Source organism: Siniperca chuatsi, linkage group LG5 (assembly GCF_020085105.1).
Source record: "Siniperca chuatsi isolate FFG_IHB_CAS linkage group LG5, ASM2008510v1, whole genome shotgun sequence".
Lineage (NCBI taxonomy): Eukaryota > Metazoa > Chordata > Actinopteri > Centrarchiformes > Sinipercidae > Siniperca > Siniperca chuatsi.
Window position 1 is genome coordinate 18,853,011 of NC_058046.1, and position 15,528 is coordinate 18,868,538.

General features: G+C 39.7%; 1 protein-coding gene across 6 annotated transcripts in view; it reads left to right on the top strand.

Moving 5' to 3' along the window:
* Positions 1–442: 442 nt before the first annotated feature.
* The window catches only part of ap1b1 (adaptor related protein complex 1 subunit beta 1), a 30,337-nt gene continuing 15,251 nt past the window's right edge, over positions 443–15,528 (top strand). Inside the window, exons 1-20 of one of the 6 annotated variants that reach the window (XM_044195430.1) lie at positions 443–535; positions 2,810–2,870; positions 4,537–4,642; positions 4,751–4,886; positions 5,582–5,827; positions 6,053–6,243; positions 6,387–6,608; positions 6,802–6,922; positions 7,040–7,135; positions 7,800–7,915; positions 9,072–9,237; positions 10,069–10,167; positions 11,272–11,531; positions 11,861–12,068; positions 12,309–12,329; positions 12,562–12,648; positions 13,254–13,283; positions 13,379–13,516; positions 13,612–13,757; positions 13,846–13,975. In XM_044195430.1, the coding sequence (XP_044051365.1) occupies positions 2,834–2,870; positions 4,537–4,642; positions 4,751–4,886; positions 5,582–5,827; positions 6,053–6,243; positions 6,387–6,608; positions 6,802–6,922; positions 7,040–7,135; positions 7,800–7,915; positions 9,072–9,237; positions 10,069–10,167; positions 11,272–11,531; positions 11,861–12,068; positions 12,309–12,329; positions 12,562–12,648; positions 13,254–13,283; positions 13,379–13,516; positions 13,612–13,757; positions 13,846–13,975 (2,556 nt within the window). In that variant the 5' untranslated portion in view covers positions 443–535; positions 2,810–2,833. Of the gene's footprint in view, positions 620–694; positions 840–2,809; positions 2,871–4,536; positions 4,643–4,750; positions 4,887–5,581; positions 5,828–6,052; positions 6,244–6,386; positions 6,609–6,801; positions 6,923–7,039; positions 7,136–7,799; positions 7,916–9,071; positions 9,238–10,068; positions 10,168–11,271; positions 11,532–11,860; positions 12,069–12,308; positions 12,330–12,561; positions 12,649–13,253; positions 13,284–13,378; positions 13,517–13,611; positions 13,758–13,845; positions 13,976–15,528 lie in introns of those variants that run through there. The other 5 variants (XM_044195431.1, XM_044195429.1, XM_044195432.1 and 2 more) reach the window with 5 other exon arrangements.

Consider the following 15,528-nt stretch of genomic DNA (forward strand, 5'->3'; position numbering starts at 1 on the left):
CTAAAATTTAGTCTACCCTTTTTAAATAGATTGACAAAACATAAGAAACACCTGTACTTTTAACACAGTGTAAAGTGATATACAAGGCATGGACAAAATATTAGAAACACCTCTCAGTATAACAATTAATCTTTGCAGGGTGTAGAGTGCCTTACCAAATAAACTGCCAACTGAGTATATTACCACGTATTTATAGAGCCTAATTACTTTGTTATTTCAGTAACTGTATCGGATAACTCTTTCATAGTTTTGTATTCACATTACTACTCTTTATGTTGTTCAGTGGATCTGTTGCCTGTCCTACTACATCCAAGCGTTAATCTTAAGAAATTGTCGACAATTTCTGGAAAGTGCCGACAATAACATATTGTTGACAGAGCTGTTGAACCGCTTTAGCTCCAGTAATTATGAGCAAGCCTCTCTGAATGAAAGCTGACGTTGCTTGTCTGTTTGCAAACGTTATTTTGTTGAAAGACGGAAGTAAATCAAGTGGGAGGGGACGAAGGCCATCACAGCTCCTACTACGCCTGTCACGGTAAGGTGTTTGTGGAGATTGTCTCTCCAAATTCATTGTGTGCCGAGTCTAATTTTAACTCCAGAAGGTACGCTGATTCGCTGGGTAAGGTTTAAACCAGTCCGATAGATTAAGAGCTTAACTATCCCGGCAAAGGCTTCCTTAAGCCTGTACTTAGAAGGTCATGTCTCAGCTGTGCAAGCTAGAAAAGTGGCCAGCCGCTAGCTGACACTGACAGGCACACTGCACCAGACAGCTAGCTTTTAGCACCAGTTTCATTCAGCTAACTACTGCAAACATGCAGGAATGGGCGAATCAGTTATGCGTGAGTAATTGATCGATCGTTAATTGCCGAACCGTCTGCGCTAATCTAACTAACTTTACGTTACCGTTACATAGGCCTGTTTTAGTTTTCTTCCAGCTGAATTATACACACTCGAGCCTGCTATGCTAACGTTAACGTCTTGATAGCCTGATGCTAGCAAGCTAGCGAACCTTTCCTCTACTTTTTGGCTAGGTTAGCAGTATAGTACTCATATTGTTAGTCTGGAAACTATTTAAGAGTACGCTATTAGTTCAGTGTGAGTATGGCCTGGTAGCAGTGAGAATTGTCGTACAAACATACCGTAGTCAGCTAGCTAGCTAGCTAGTTAAGTTATTTCGTCTTGCTAGCTACGTCGTCAGTTGTATTAACGCATCGTATTTGATTATCTTGTGGCTAACAGCCTGTCTGATGTTGACAGCTACCTGAAGCTCAATGAATAACGAAACTCCTAAGTTACAATGAATGAAACACTGTAATTTGTCGACGCAGTTCATTGTCACTAATAGCAAGTTAACGTTAATCACTGATAGGCCTCTGCTATTAATTTAGACTTGTTACCAAATGACTCACTCATCACTCTCCACTAGCATCATTGTGAAGTTTCATTCAATTAAAAGTAATTTAAAGTACAGTTAATAGCTGTATTATTGTTATATCCAGACGTATAATGACAGTGTTCATTATTATTATTGTTAAAACATTTCGTGTTACATAAGGGTATCGATTATGATCAAGATAAATTCCTATCTGACAAAGAGCTAAGTTATCTACAATAATATCTGATGGAATAGGAAGTCAGTCGAATTAATGAAAGGCTAATGACATGATTAGCCATAATAATTTTGAGTGACTACATCAATATTTGTATTATGGTAATGAAGTATCATAATCATTATATACATGTATATTCATAACAATACATGATGACCCCCAGTAAAAAAAAAGCATCACAATTCTCAGCAATATTAGTGTGTTGTTTTGAGAAAAACATGGTTTTATTTTCCCTATAGCAGCAGGAGCATGTTTCACTTTCTAATCTGAATGTCTGTTCCTTTTTTGGGTCAAACTGAGCAGCATTTCCATATAACTTGAACACTATTGCTCAAATTTTATTGCTGGAAGTATAGTTGTGTAAATGGGAGAAGATCTTTCGCAAAGAGGTGCTGGGTCAAGAGTGGAAATCAACAACAAGAAATACATATACAGTGGTGTGAAAAAGTGTTTGCCCCCTTCTTGATTTCTTATTTTTTTTGCATGTTTGTCACACTTAAATGTTTCAGATCATCAAACAAATTTAAATATTAGTCAAAGATAACACAAGTAAACACAAAATGCAGTTTTTAAATGAAGGTTGTTATTATTAAGGGAAAACAAAAGCCAAACCTACATGGCCCTGTGTAAAAAACTGATTGCCCCCTAAACCTAATAACTGGTTGGGCCACCCTTAGCAGCAACAACTGCAATCAAGCATTTGCGATAACTTGCACCGAGTCTTTTTCAGTACTGTGGAGGAATTTTGGCCCACTCATCTTTGCAGAATTGTTGTAATTCAGACACATTGGAGGGTTTTCGAGCATGAACTGCCTTTTTAAGATCATGCCACAGCGTCTCAATAGGATTCAGGTCAGGACTTTGACTAGGCCACTCCAAAGTCTTCATTTTGTTCTTCTTCACACCACTGTAGTTATATGCGACAGAAAACATTTGAAGTTGACTCAGTAAAAGAGATATTGTTGGCCACATACATGCTGACCAAGACCATTTATGTTTAAAGAGGAGATATTAGTCTGTTTTCTTAGCAAAATCCATTGTTTTCTTTTCTGATAGGTCACTGCCATTTGTTCAGGAGAAGACAGGAATTCCCTTTATTTTCCTGGGCTTGCACTTTTAGTATTTCCTGTTGCTCTTTTCATGCTCCAAGTTTCCACTCAGGAAAAGATTTCACAATAATCTTTCTTACCCTTTTGCAGGAGAATCGACAATTTGGATCCAAGATGACGGACTCCAAGTACTTCACCACTACCAAGAAAGGTCTGATAGCTTACTATTAATTCATAAGCTAGCATCCATGCATTGTTTTTAAGCAAGTGCTTTGTGGATTTTGTGGCATAGTCAGCTGGGTGTTGCTGAATTATTATCTCTGCAAAGGGAGACCTGAACTTGTATTTTAGTTTGTTAACGTAGTCCAATTAACTTGAAGCTGTTCAGTGGTTTCAGAAAAATGCAATTGGATATAGTCACAGCAACATGGTGCGTTACATATTCATCAGTGTTCAGTCTATGAAGCCAAAGATGCTTACTCGGTTTAAGATTTTACAGGTCCTCAAGACATGAATGCATAGCATACTACGTTAGAGTTTGAGTTGTTTAATGTATTTACACTTTACCAATACTTGAAAAAAATTGATCCGAAGATGTTATCTCCCTGCTTTGAATCAACGTTGTTGCCTAGAACCGAACAAGTCTGGTTATTATAAATCAGATTAGACATATTGAGCGTTAGCATTCAGAGATTTAACTATCCTGCTGTGCCTCCTGTTGTGTTTGTATGGCTCTTCTCACACAACCCAGAACTGTGTATGTTCCCACACACAGGGCTTAGAACATGCAAACAGATGCTTGTGAGTGATAGTGTATAGACCCCTTATGTTTGTTAGGATTGCTTGAGACATAAGAGCATGTTTCCTTCAGTATCTGCTTTTTCTGTGCATCTGCCCGATGTTGCTGTTTGCTGTCTGTTGCTAACATCTTGAAGGAGATTGGCAGTGATTAGCGGTTTACAGTGCCTGGGAAACTCTTTAAGTAGGTAGACTCAAAGTTAAGCCCAAAATTGACAGTGTACTGAGAGTGTATGTTTTTATAGTGTATTTTAGGCAGATAGGCACGCCAGCGATACTGCACTGAAATGTAAACTAAATAAAGTCAAGTCTCTTTCAGTTTTGTACAAAGCAACAAAAAAGAACTAATTTCTCATCCTTCATGAGAGGTTCACATGATGACATGATGCTTTACTCAGTACCTACACTCACATGTAGGAACAAACACATTATTAAATGTTAGCAATACCTCTGCAATAATTCAATTTGTAGTATTTTAAGATAAAACTAGGTAGAAATATTTTTGTGTCTCAATGCTTAGAAAATGATTGCCATCTCCACGTGTATGTATGTATATATATATATATATATATATAAATAAAGGTATCCAAAATTTCAGCTACTAATAATGCCAAACGATAACATCCTGCTGCAGCTTTATGATAAAAGCTTTCTATCACTGTTCCACTGGAAGGCTTTTAGGGTGGAGCAGCTATTGGAAGTGTCTCCTTAGTCACCAAAGCTAACTCATTGTTAAATAAAAACATCAAGATATGGACAAGTTTCTGTTTTAGATAAAAAATTAAAAAAAAACATCACTTGTGCACTCTGATCAAGATGGCTGCTTTCAGCATGTGCACCCTGACAACCAATACCACCCTCCAGTATCAGAAACTGCTGTGGATGTCAATGTCCCAATTCTGTACATATGAGGGGTTCTGATAAATAAGGGAACGCATTGTATGTCAGTGTATCTACTTTCTAGTTTGCACGTTGTGATTTGTGAAAAGAGGGCAATGCTGCACAGTCCTCCTTTCTACGCTCTACATCACAAATGGATTACATGATGTGTGATTCCCTTTTGTCTTTTGTGTGTACAGGGGAGATCTTTGAGCTCAAGGCAGAGCTAAACAGTGATAAGAAAGAGAAGAAGAAGGAGGCTGTGAAGAAGGTCATTGCATCTATGACAGTTGGCAAGGATGTCAGGTGAGCCAGGGAAAATAATATCAGAAACATCCACATTGGAATAATGTACTGTAACACATCACCTTCCATTTAAGTCAACAGTCACATAGCACCTTGTCCTTCCTTCAGCGCTCTGTTCCCAGATGTTGTGAACTGCATGCAGACGGACAACCTGGAGCTGAAAAAGCTGGTCTACCTCTACCTGATGAATTATGCCAAGAGTCAGCCAGACATGGCTATAATGGCTGTTAACACCTTTGTAAAGGTAAAGCTCAATTGGTCATAAATATGTAAAAAACCATATTGAATTATCTATTCACAATATATCATTCAAGTGCAGTAATCACTGCAATTAGCGCTTGCTTGGTACAGTGCTATAAAAAGGTACGTGGAGTCCTTCTTATTGTGCCAAAAATGTATTTTAGATTAAATAAAAGTATTAAAAAAGAGGGAAAAAACATAAATGTTCTATTAGAATTTCACCATTGGGACTAACTCTTGGTACCAGGAAGTTTCGGACTGTGCTCATGATATATACAGGTGTATAGACATTTTTGCATAGCACTGTATGATTGGGAAGATAAATACTCTCATGCTAATTTTAACCTACTCGTGCATGCTGTTTAGGGCAACACTCGTCTGTACAACTGAGTAAAGTGACTTGCCATTATTTTGCTTTTGAATCTCTCTGACTTTACTGAGATAATCACCAAACCTCAAGGTATCAATTTAGGTTAAATACAGCCATCAGTGTCCTTTGAAGATCTATTTTTCCTTCTTCCCTTTTATCATACTACAATTGCAGTGAGACTCCGGTATATGCTAATTACATTCTTTACAGAACACTAATGCAGACAAATGTTTGATACATTTAAAATGTCTCCCAGATAATGCAGTATGATATATAAATAAATCAAAAGTTGTGACAAAACTTATGACCTCTCTGAACCACCCATCTAGGACTGTGAAGACCCTAACCCTCTAATCCGGGCCCTTGCTGTTCGTACCATGGGCTGCATTCGTGTGGATAAGATCACTGAGTACCTCTGTGAGCCACTGAGGAAATGTCTGAAGGACGAAGACCCATATGTGAGGAAGACGGCTGCTGTGTGTGTAGCAAAGCTCCATGATATCAACGCACAGTTGGTGGAGGACCAAGGCTTCCTGGACACCCTTAAAGACCTCATCTCTGACTCCAACCCCATGGTACGACTCCTTCTGGCAGCCTTCTAGCTGGCTATTGAGCCAGCCAGATGTTTCACTCAGGATAACACAGCTGGCTACCAGCCCCTGCTCTACTTTTAACCGATAAGCCCTGTTCTGGCATACATAATTGTGTTAGTACAATGACCTCTCTTTTTATATCTTAATATAGCTGGTGGCTACTATTTTTATGTCAGCATTTATCTGTACTCTTGTCTTCATCCTTAGGTTGTAGCAAACGCAGTGGCAGCGCTCTCTGAGATAGCAGAGTCTCACCCCAACAGTAATCTACTGGACCTGAATCCTCAGACCATCAACAAGTTGCTGACAGCTTTAAATGAGTGTACAGAATGGGGGCAGATATTCATTCTTGACTGCCTGGCCAATTACACACCTCGTGATGACCGTGAGTCCCAAAGGTAACAGAAAGCACTTCCTTCATTAAAACTGCATGTCAATCAGCACATGCTCCCAGTAAACACTGTGTGAGTTGGCTGATATATATAATTTTATTTTATTTATTGTTTGCTCTTTCTCTCCCAATATCATCAACATCTGCTAGCATCTGTGAGCGTGTGACCCCACGGCTCTCGCATGCCAACTCTGCAGTGGTGTTGTCAGCAGTGAAAGTTTTAATGAAGTTCATGGAGATGCTGCCCAAAGACTTGGACTACTATGGCACCCTGCTGAAGAAGCTCGCCCCTCCACTGGTCACTTTGCTTTCTGCTGAGCCCGAGTTGCAATATGTGGCCCTTAGAAACATCAACCTCATCGTACAGAGACGGTAAATGTGGGGACATGCCCTGGGGAGGTGTCTTTACTATTCTTTATACTTTGGGAATAGCAGGCCCTAATAAAAGCTGCATTTACTGTAGCACAGTACATTTCAATTGGATTCCTTTTACTTTATTATATGTTGTGTTACAGTCTAAATCAATTGCCACAAATAACAAGAAATGTTGATGTTCCTTTTTTAGCCCAGAGATCCTGAAACACGAGATGAAGGTTTTCTTTGTAAAGTACAATGACCCAATCTATGTCAAACTCGAGAAGCTGGACATCATGATTCGCCTAGCATCTCAAGCCAACATCGCCCAGGTAACATACCCACAGCTATAATACATCATTGTGTTGGAAAAGTTGCTTTTAAGAAAGCAAAAATATTGTTCACAGGATCATCTGAGTGCCACTATATGTTTGTCTGTTTTGCTGTAGGTCCTGGCTGAGCTGAAGGAGTACGCCACTGAGGTGGATGTGGACTTTGTCCGTAAAGCGGTCAGAGCCATTGGCCGTTGTGCCATCAAAGTAGAGGTGGGTGGAAATGATGTCATACTGTCACCAGATGCTTTGTTGTTCAGATCCTTGTGTCATCTATGTAGTTCAATGATAAAGTATGTTCATATTTACTGGTACTCAATCAGATTACAACACTGTAAATGATAAAAGGCCACCAGTCATGCACAGTTGCAGTGTTTTTATAATGAATACAAGGTAGCTCTGTCATCAAGACTGCAAGGTGCTGTGTGTTAGTTCCTAAAACAAATTATACTACTGGTTGTTTCGGTTTCCATTTTGGACACGTAAAAGTATACAGTACATCATGATATTTTTCTCTCATAGTTTTAATAGAACATACTTAAAAGGAACACAAGACTGTCTACGGTTGATTCCTGGCCATGTGGGACTATTTAAGCCTTACCTAAATATATAAAGCCAATCTGTAATTTCTAGTAATTTACATATAAGAATCTAAAGAAGAATATTTCAAATCCTCCAAGTTTTCATTTTTAAGTGACATCCTGAACAAAATTCCACTTTTTTTTCCTGATGACCTACAGATGAAAAAACACCCAAAAAACTAGTTCCATATTGTAGCATATATATTTTTATGCACACATTTTATATTTATTTGTCTATACTGTTTTTAATCTGCAGTCCTATCATGACAGATTTCTTTCTTCTCTCCATTCATTAGCAATCAGCAGAGCGCTGTGTCAGCACACTGCTAGACCTCATCCAAACCAAGGTCAACTACGTGGTGCAGGAGGCCATTGTGGTCATCAAGGACATATTTCGCAAGTACCCCAACAAGTAGGTTTATTATTCAGATTCAACCTTAACAGTTGAGGAATGCAGAATGATGTGTCTGTGATTTATACTTTATGTATGATGCATTAATCAGAACTGGGCACTTGTAGAAGCTGATTTTGCTGTGAGGCTGCTGTTTAGTATCATTCTTCAAACAGATATATAAGGCACTTCACCCTTATCAAAGTTTGACTAGACACACAGTTTATAGGCTGGCCATTCAAATTGAGACATATTTGGATGTGTGATGTTGTATGACCTATTATATGCTTTGTATTGTTGTCTGAGCTATAGTATTTACTCACAAGCACCTGGACTGTTCCACTTCACTGACCCTCAGATTAAAAAAAAAGCTCATTACACAGACAAAAAGTCTTTTCAGATTGGCATTTATCCCAGAAGACATGCAAAAGAGCTTTCAGACACGAAAATTGTCCCCAGTAACACAGAGAATGTTTGTAGTGGACGGCACTTAACACCCTGCCTTGATTGCACCTGATCAAAGGTCAGGCAGATTCGGCTGGAGTATGACTTCTGCTGTGGGTCCAACAGCATGGATTCATGTGCCAGACAGAAATCTCTCCCACACAGCAGTAGGCCATCACCGTGGAGTCGTGAGTCTCCATGGGAGCAGCTTTGCAAAGCTTCCAGCTCGGCATGGCTCAAGCCTTTAGCTGTATGAGTCACTACCCACTCAAACTTCTGCCCTTTCTATTAATTTTACATCAACTAAATCTTTCTGCCTTGGCATATTTTGTAATAAAGGCATTATGCAAATATAATTGGTAATTATCAAGCATTATATATCTGCATTTTATGCAGATCAGATATACCTCAATCACAGGAATGCATCATCATCACTGCAGAAAACATTGGTTGATTGAGCATCTAGCAAGTGAAAGACCCAAAGGACGGTGAATATTGGATTTAAATTTGTCAGGCTGCTAGAACACATGACTCCAATGTGATGCTAATGTTGCTCAGTGTCTGCTGGGTGTGAAAGTTTGTTTTGTTTTGTTTTTCTGTCTCATGAATAGATTAAAGCAGTTTTAAGTAAATTAAACTACTTTGCTGTAAATGAGTGTTACGTTTTTTGTCTCTCCTAATACATTTGCAACATTTGAGTGCATGTAATGTTGTTTTGTATGACTGTTTCCAGGTATGAGAGTGTGATTGCCACTCTTTGTGAAAACCTGGACTCCCTGGATGAGCCGGAGGCACGTGCCGCCATGATCTGGATTGTGGGAGAATATGCTGAGCGCATTGACAACGCTGATGAGCTGCTGGAGAGCTTTTTGGAGGGTTTCCATGATGAAAGCACTCAGGTGTGTTAGTGCGGGGAGGTTGTTATTAAAAAAAAATCAAGTCCATTTTTAATGGTAATGGCACCAATTATTTGCAGTCAGTGCTGGCAGTAAGTAACCACACTTTGCTTTCTGTAGTTGATAAAAATTACAGCCATTGATTAGCTGCTGCAAATCACTGAAAATTGAGGTAACATGCCATATGTAATGAAGAAGTATTACAGAGAACTGGTCTTATTTAACTGACAAAATTTGCGGTAACTGTGAGAGAAATGAAAGAATTCTAGATGGGTAAAAGACTAACCATGTTTAATACGAAGACACTACAATAATGAGAGCATTTTTTATATCTGGCTCAGACACACATTTTATGGAGATGCCAGCCTTCACTCTGAAGAGTATTCTGCCACAGTTTGTTGTGTGCTTACACCAGTCTTTACTTGCTTAGACAGCTCCCCCTAGTAATAGATCAGTTCCCATATTATAGCCTTGGAGAGACTTTTATGATTAAATTAAGTGATTTTGTGAGTAGAAAGAAATGCTTTATGGATGAAATGTTATCTTTTGTGCTGTTGTTTGGTAACAGCAGATTAAACTAGTAGTTTGACTATTTACTGTTTAGCAGGGTGTGGCATCCATGGGAAACTTAAGCCCTGAGAAGTGAAAATAGTTTAAACTTTGTTTATTTATTATGTGTTTACCGTGGTTCAATACAAGTCATTGTTAAAAGATCATCATTAAGATGCACCTTGTCAATGTATTGCAGTTTTAGGCAAGTTATAATTACACTAGCTGCGTTAAGTAGTATGTGAGCAGCTGTAACATACTGTATGTGTTCACTATGTCCTCTAGGTGCAGCTGCAGCTACTGACGGCAATCGTCAAGTTGTTCCTGAAAAAGCCTACCGAAACCCAGGTGCTAGTGCAGCAAGTGTTGAGCCTAGCCACACAGGTGAGGAAAAAAACACACACAGAGTTTGGCACATGTTCCTGCCATCATCTCTGTCTACAGATTTTTGACAATTCTCAACATGCTGTCTACTACTCTGAACTATCCATGTCTTCCCACTCTAGTTTGTATAATTTGTTTTCATCAGACATGGCTTTTGACTTTGCTTCTTAGCTCTTATTTGACTTTGCTCCTTAGCTCTTATTATTGTATCTTTTCCATTAGTTCTCCATTACTTAATCATTCTAGGTACACTGGAGAATTGTAATGGCAATATGGATCTGAGCCTTGCACTTCCCTCAGTAATGACTACAGTGCTTAATCTGCTCTTGCACTAATTGTATTTTAATGGTTTTAGGTAGAGAGTTGATTAAAAAAATTAAAACAAACATTCATAGGAAGTTCTATTTAGTATTATTTTAGCCAAAATTATGAGTATCAGGAATCATGTCAAAATGTACCTAAATGATGATCCACCCATTTGTAGTATAACCCTAATACAGATATAAAAACTAGCTATAGCATCTGCACATTGTAAGTGTGTTAATGTTTGAAGGCGTAAATAAAACGTCTCTGACACAGTTTCAACAAAAACTGAACATTGTAAGCTTCACAAAGATGAAATTTATTACACGGCTGGGTACTGTGTTACATTAGTTTCTAAAGATTTATCTACAGCAATAAACTGGTAACTCTGTATGTGTACAACAACACACTGCACTAGGCAGGCAGAAAGCAGCAAAGGGGACAAAATGTACCTCTTAACTTAAAAAAACCTTATAACAAAATATATTTTTTATTCTTTCAATTAAAATATTAAACACAGTGCACATATGTGCATTTTTGAAAATGTTACTGCATACATAAAATTAGTTGGGGTTTTTTAAGTTTATTTGATTTAGTTGAAACCCTGAGAACATTCTACTTTTTCCGCAGTATTAAAATGTACAGTGTCCTAGCACTATCAAGGCTGACTTTTTGATATCTTTGAATCACTGCCCAGTCTCTCATATCGGAGCCAAGACCGAAAAGAGTCTAACATTAAGTATTTATTAAACAAGCTCCATGAATAATAATCCTTCCTCATGCCTCTATCTCGTTCTGCAGGACTCTGATAACCCAGACCTCAGGGACCGCGGCTACATCTACTGGCGTCTTCTCTCCACAGACCCTGTGGCTGCTAAGGAGGTGGTTCTGGCTGAGAAGCCCCTGATCTCTGAGGAGACAGATCTGATAGAGCCCACACTGCTGGAGGAGCTCATCTGCCACATTGGTACTCTGGCCTCTGTCTACCACAAGCCTCCCAGTGCCTTTGTTGAGGGCAGCCGGGGTGTTCAGCACAGGAGACTCCCTGGCAGTGCTGGATCGTGAGTCATGCACTTATTTTTATTTTTTTTTTAAACACTGCAGCCAAAGGGGTTTGTTTACTTAAGTGGACCTAGCTTCTTGATTCTGCCATTATGTTTTCCTTTGAATCTGCTGAGTAACGCACTTTCCAGGAGTGTCAAGCTTTTGAATACAACCTTTTACATTTACTTGTCATTGTTCTCAGTGGACTAGATGGAGTTATATCTGGAGTTTAATGACAAATTAGGCTTACAGTTTGTTTGAAAATCACCAAGAATATCTAGTTTGCAAAATAGTTATCAAATAAATGACATAGAATGCATAACCTAAATTGTTTTATTTCTACTAGTGGGGAGAGTGTTGAGAGCCCAGACACAAGTTCTGCTGCTGGAGTTTCTGAGGCGCCCCCTGCTGTCATCCCATCCCAGGGAGACCTCCTGGGAGATCTGCTTAATCTGGACCTGACACCTCCTACCACCACTGGACCAACACCACCCCCCTCCTCTGGTATGCAGATGGGTGCTATGGACCTTCTTGGGGGAGGACTGGACAGCCTGGTAGGTCTTCTACACACCACTGTTTGAGTGAAGCTGTAAGGCTCTGAAAGGCTGGCATAACACATCTTAGTTGATTTCAGTAATAGGCTTAATGTCAATGACCTAGTGGCGGTAATGTATCTTTGTATTTTGTCTTTTTTTCCCCCTTCCTTTTGGTGCTTTTTCTTCTCTTTTTTTTTTTTTTTTTTTTCTTTTGACCCCTGTGTGTTTTCCTTTCTTTGTTCAATGCTGCACCTGCAGATGGGGGATGAGTCTGAGCCGGTAACTACATGGAGGGAGAGGGCACGCCATTTATAAACTATGTCAGGCTATGTTAGAGGATTCATTTAATCACTGCTGTTTTACTGTAGTTCTCTTGCATCGGTCTGACATTTTCATTCATCATTTATCATCTTTTATTATGGTGATATCTACAGTAAGCATGCTGTTAAATCCTTGAGTCCATCTCTTTTCTTATCTCTGGGCTTTGCGATGTGTTCCATGTTTCAATCAGCCGCCCATTCCCCTGCGGACGGACACTCCTCAGTCCCCTCAGCTCCCTCATCAGTCCCCATCGCCCCCAGATTACAGCCCCACTGAGGTTGGTCCGGGGGACCACGCTGGACCAATAAAGGCCAGCACCAGCCTAGAACCCCCTCTTGTCCCCTTTTGTACCACTGTGTCCTCTAAATAGTCCTCCCCAGCAGTCATATGTGCCTGTTTTTGCACTTTGTATTACATTGTTTGTTTCCCTCTCCGTTTAAGTGAGATTTTAGTAAATCTTGCCCATGTTTTTTGTCAAAATGATGTCTTCCATACCTAGTAGTTTAGCTTTGTCACTGTGTGTAATCACTGTTTTTTTGCACTACCAGTTTTGTTCACTGACCCCCAACCTTTTCATCACCACAATAGACACATTTAGTGAGTAGCATTTGAACAAAACCAATTGGATTTCAATAGCCACTCAGCTGAACTTGTGTGCACAGTAAAAGGTCAGTTACATAAGATGACAAATCCTCCCGTACTGGTCCTCCTTGCTGTTACTTGTTAATAATTTAAACCTCATAGCTGTCATTAATCACGGAAAGACATTTCTTAGACCCTCACACCCCTCCATCCATCCTTTTCAAATCCTTCAGAATATTATTTAATGTATTTAATGTTGCACCAATAGATAACCAGAATTTTTTTTGTGCCCCCCCCCAGCTTGGTGGAGACCTTGGAGGAAGTCCTGCTGTAAGTAATTTGTCTGAGTTTCTGTTGGGCTCTGATTGCTTAATACAGGGTGACATTGAACGTGTTAAGGTAACGTGTTGCTTTGTGACCCACAGATGGGGGCTGCTTTTGGTGCTCCTCCAGCTGTAATGCCAGCCTCTTTCAATGCCCCTGTTAGCGGGGGTCTGGATGACCTGTTTGATCTCGGAGGTGGAGTTGGTATGCCTATGGGAGCATACAGTCCCCCTAAAACAGTGAGTTTTGATAAGCTGGGATGAGACATACTATAGAATGATGTAACAGCTGTGGTGGGATCCCTAATAAAATATCTGATCTTGTCTCTGTTCAGGTTTGGCTTCCAGCCATGAAGGCCAAGGGTCTGGAGATATCAGGCACTTTTGCCCGCCGTGCTGGGGTCATCCAAATGGAGATGACCCTCAGTAATAAAGCTATGAGTGTCATGACTGATTTCGCCATCCAGTTTAACAGAAACAGGTAACTACCTAACCTACTAAGCAATGTGCTGAGATTTGTGTATATTTTCACTTTTTGTGAGATTTTTTCCCTCCGTGTTCCTCTGTAGCTTTGGTCTCGCTCCGGCTGGTCCACTCCAGGTTCTGACTCCTCTTAACCCAAACCAGAGTATTGAAGTGGCTCTTCCCCTCAGTACTGTGGGACCTGTCATGAAGATGGAGCCTCTCAGCAACCTGCAGGTAACACCTTCACAATATTTATTTCCCCTGAATTGAATGTGACAGTGATGGTTTTTGTTTTGGTTGAACAGTAGCGTTCTTCCAGGGCCTTGAACATCGTGACAGCACTCTGTCAGAGATGCATTGTAATGTAAACAGAGTAAGTAGACATGGCTCCTAACACAGCCAGTAAGTAATACCATTACTTTCCTTAATCTGTCAAATTCCAAATTAAAGTTTGTGATTTTTCAACTTCTTAGTCCTTAATCTTTATACATCCAAAGTTTACAGAACGAAAACATCAATATGCTTCATAGTTAAAATATTCATGCACCTGACTAAGTTTTGTCCTCAAAATAGAACTGTGTCTAAACCGATTAGTAATGCATCCTCACTGTTGTTCAGCTATACTGTCAAATTCCCATGTTGTGAATAAAACAGAATTAAAACATAAAACAGCCTTTAGAAGGGTTGTGATAAGTTCTAAATAAAAGGAGCGGCAGAGGCTGGCTCGTTTTTTGATCAGGGTGGTTCTTTTAACTGGGCAGAATGGTGGACGGGTGCTGTTTGCAGCTGGAGAGAGAAGATAAGAGTGTCGAGGGGGATGATAAAGATGTGGGTGGCCATTAGTGGTCACTCAGCACATGGCTCCTTTGTTTCTCCTGGCCTCAGTAACCATGCTAACCTTTCTACTCTGCTGCCCCTAGGCCTTGCTTTGATGGGTATTATTGTCTGTTTTGACAATTTCTCAGATATTTTGTTCTGTGTTGTTTTTGTTCTCCCATCATAAAAACATAAGACACAAGCACATTTTGCTGTATTGACAGTTCATTACTGTCCCCCTTTTAGATTTGAAGATTGTATTATTAGCCTACTACTGTTACTTTCCTGTTCATTTGGTTTATTTTCCAGCTGACGTGAACATGTACAAGCTGGATTGCAAACTGAACCTTCTCGACCTTTAGCTAACTACCTTCCTTCTCACATTAAATGCCCGCAGCATTGTCTTGAAGCACCTGTTAAAGAATAGCCTTACTTTCCTTAATATTAATGTTACTTGTTCAAATGGCGCAACAACAAACATTAGCCAACAGACTGTAGCTAGCTAAGACATTAGCTAATATGCAAATTAAGTAACTCTGGGATGCATACACAGCTGTCTTAATGTATCTAGTTAATTACGATGTAAAACTTTACTGGCATGTTCCGTGCTAATTAACCCACCTGTATCCCAGAAGAGTTCGCCTCAGCCTCCTCCATGTTGACTCCAGCGTACTACAGATTGACAGTAACCAGAACATGCAAGAAACAGTTTGGCCCTGTTTTAACACCTGTGCTGACTAGCCAATCAGCACGTTGCCCACTGACCATCCAATCAGAGCAAGTCAGAATTCGTGCTTGTAGCTTGAAACTTCAGTGTGACATACAAAGATAGGACATTTGTGTGTCCGTCTCTCAGACTGTGTAAAACCTCACTGTTGAAAATCTTCCTATGGATATTTTAATTACACATACACAAAATATTTCTACAGCTGCAAAACCTTCACCCATTTAGATACATGCAAATTTGTTTA